Below are 1,409 nucleotides of genomic sequence, written 5' to 3'. Positions count from 1 at the left end.
GGAATAGTGTAGAGAGCATTTGGCTTAAGTGTGTGTTTTTGATGATGTAGGTTAAGGTGTAAAATGAATGGAGATGAAAAGGATTTAGGATTTAAGGGGTATTTATACTCCTTAAGCCATGGACCTTAGGCCCATCTTCATCTTAAGTACATATTTAGTTCTAGCCAACCATCCTTTTAACTTATTATTATTTAATTATTATACTACTAACTCAAAATTAATTCTTCCGACAGAAATAATATTTTCAATATTATTCTTAGAAATTTCGGGATGTTACAAGAAGATCAGACAGATGGTTATAATTCTGCTGATGCATGTTGTGTTAGTAACCAAGAAGGAAAGGAACAATGGGTGTTAGATTGTGGTTGTTCTTCCACATGACCCCTGTTAAAGAGTTCTTCAAATACGTGGAGTTTGAAGATCTTGGTTCGGTAAAGTTGGCGGGATGACATATCTTGTGAGGTTCAAGGTTTGGGAACAATTGTGTTAAAGATGAATATGGCATGAAAGTTAATCTTCATGAGGTCAGGTATATTCCCAATCTGAAAAGAAGTTTACTATCTTTGGGTACATTTGAGAAAACTTGGTATTTTGTGAATCTAAGAGAAGGGAAGGCTAGGGTGATTAGAGGGTATATGGTGGTTTTGTTAGGAACTAGAAACGAAAATAATTTCTACTTTATTTATAGGAAGGTTAAGATAGGTTCTGTTTATGTAAATTTAGCTTATGATAAGGATCATAGTGATGCAGTGTTGTGGCATAAGAGGCCGGGTCACATAAGTATACAAGGACTTGTTGAGTTGAATAAACAACAAGTTCTTGGAAAACTTAGGAGTTGTGACATTGACTTATGTGAAAACTGTGTGTTAAGCAAACACAAAAGGGTATCATTTAGCAGAGGCAAACATCCCACAAAAGGCATATTAGATTATGCCCACTCTGATTTGTGGGGACTCGCCAAACATGACTCACTTGGTGGTGCTATGTATTTCCTATCCATCATAGATGACTATTCTAGAAGAGTATGGTTGTATATACTTAAGAATAAAAGTGATACTCTAGAAAAGTTTAAGGAATGGAAGATATTGGTGGAAATTCAAACCGAATGAAAGGTGAAAAAAACTCAGAACATATAATGGTCTAGAGTTTTGTAGTAGAGAGTTTAACCAGATGTGTAAAGAAACTGGTATGGCAAGACATCTAACCGTTCCTGGTACCCCTCAACAGAATGGGATTGCAGAAAGAATGAACAGAACAATAGAAGAAAGAATGTGATGTATGCTACTGAGTTCTTTTATGCCAATGAGTTTTTGGACAGAGGTTGGTACTACTGCAACATATTTGATAGATAGACCTCATCATAAGCAATAGAAATGAAGACACCTATGGAAGTTTGTCAGGCAATAAGC

The 1,409-nt window shown here is 35.6% G+C and overlaps 1 protein-coding gene across 1 annotated transcript; it reads left to right on the top strand.

Annotated features, from left to right (window-relative positions):
* Positions 1-503: 503 nt before the first annotated feature.
* LOC143635553 (putative mitochondrial protein AtMg00300) lies at positions 504-1,109 on the top strand. The gene has a single exon (XM_077103361.1). The coding sequence runs from the start codon at positions 504-506 to the stop codon at positions 1,107-1,109; it is 606 nt and encodes a 201-aa protein (XP_076959476.1).
* The last annotated feature ends 300 nt before the right edge of the window (positions 1,110-1,409 follow it).

This window comes from Bidens hawaiensis, unplaced genomic scaffold (assembly GCF_021521415.1).
Source record: "Bidens hawaiensis isolate Kalapana, Puna unplaced genomic scaffold, B.hawaiensis_p1.1 tig00007577_1, whole genome shotgun sequence".
Lineage (NCBI taxonomy): Eukaryota > Viridiplantae > Streptophyta > Magnoliopsida > Asterales > Asteraceae > Bidens > Bidens hawaiensis.
The sequence above is the reverse complement of the archived record's forward strand: the minus strand, read 5'-3'. Positions and strand labels throughout refer to the sequence as shown.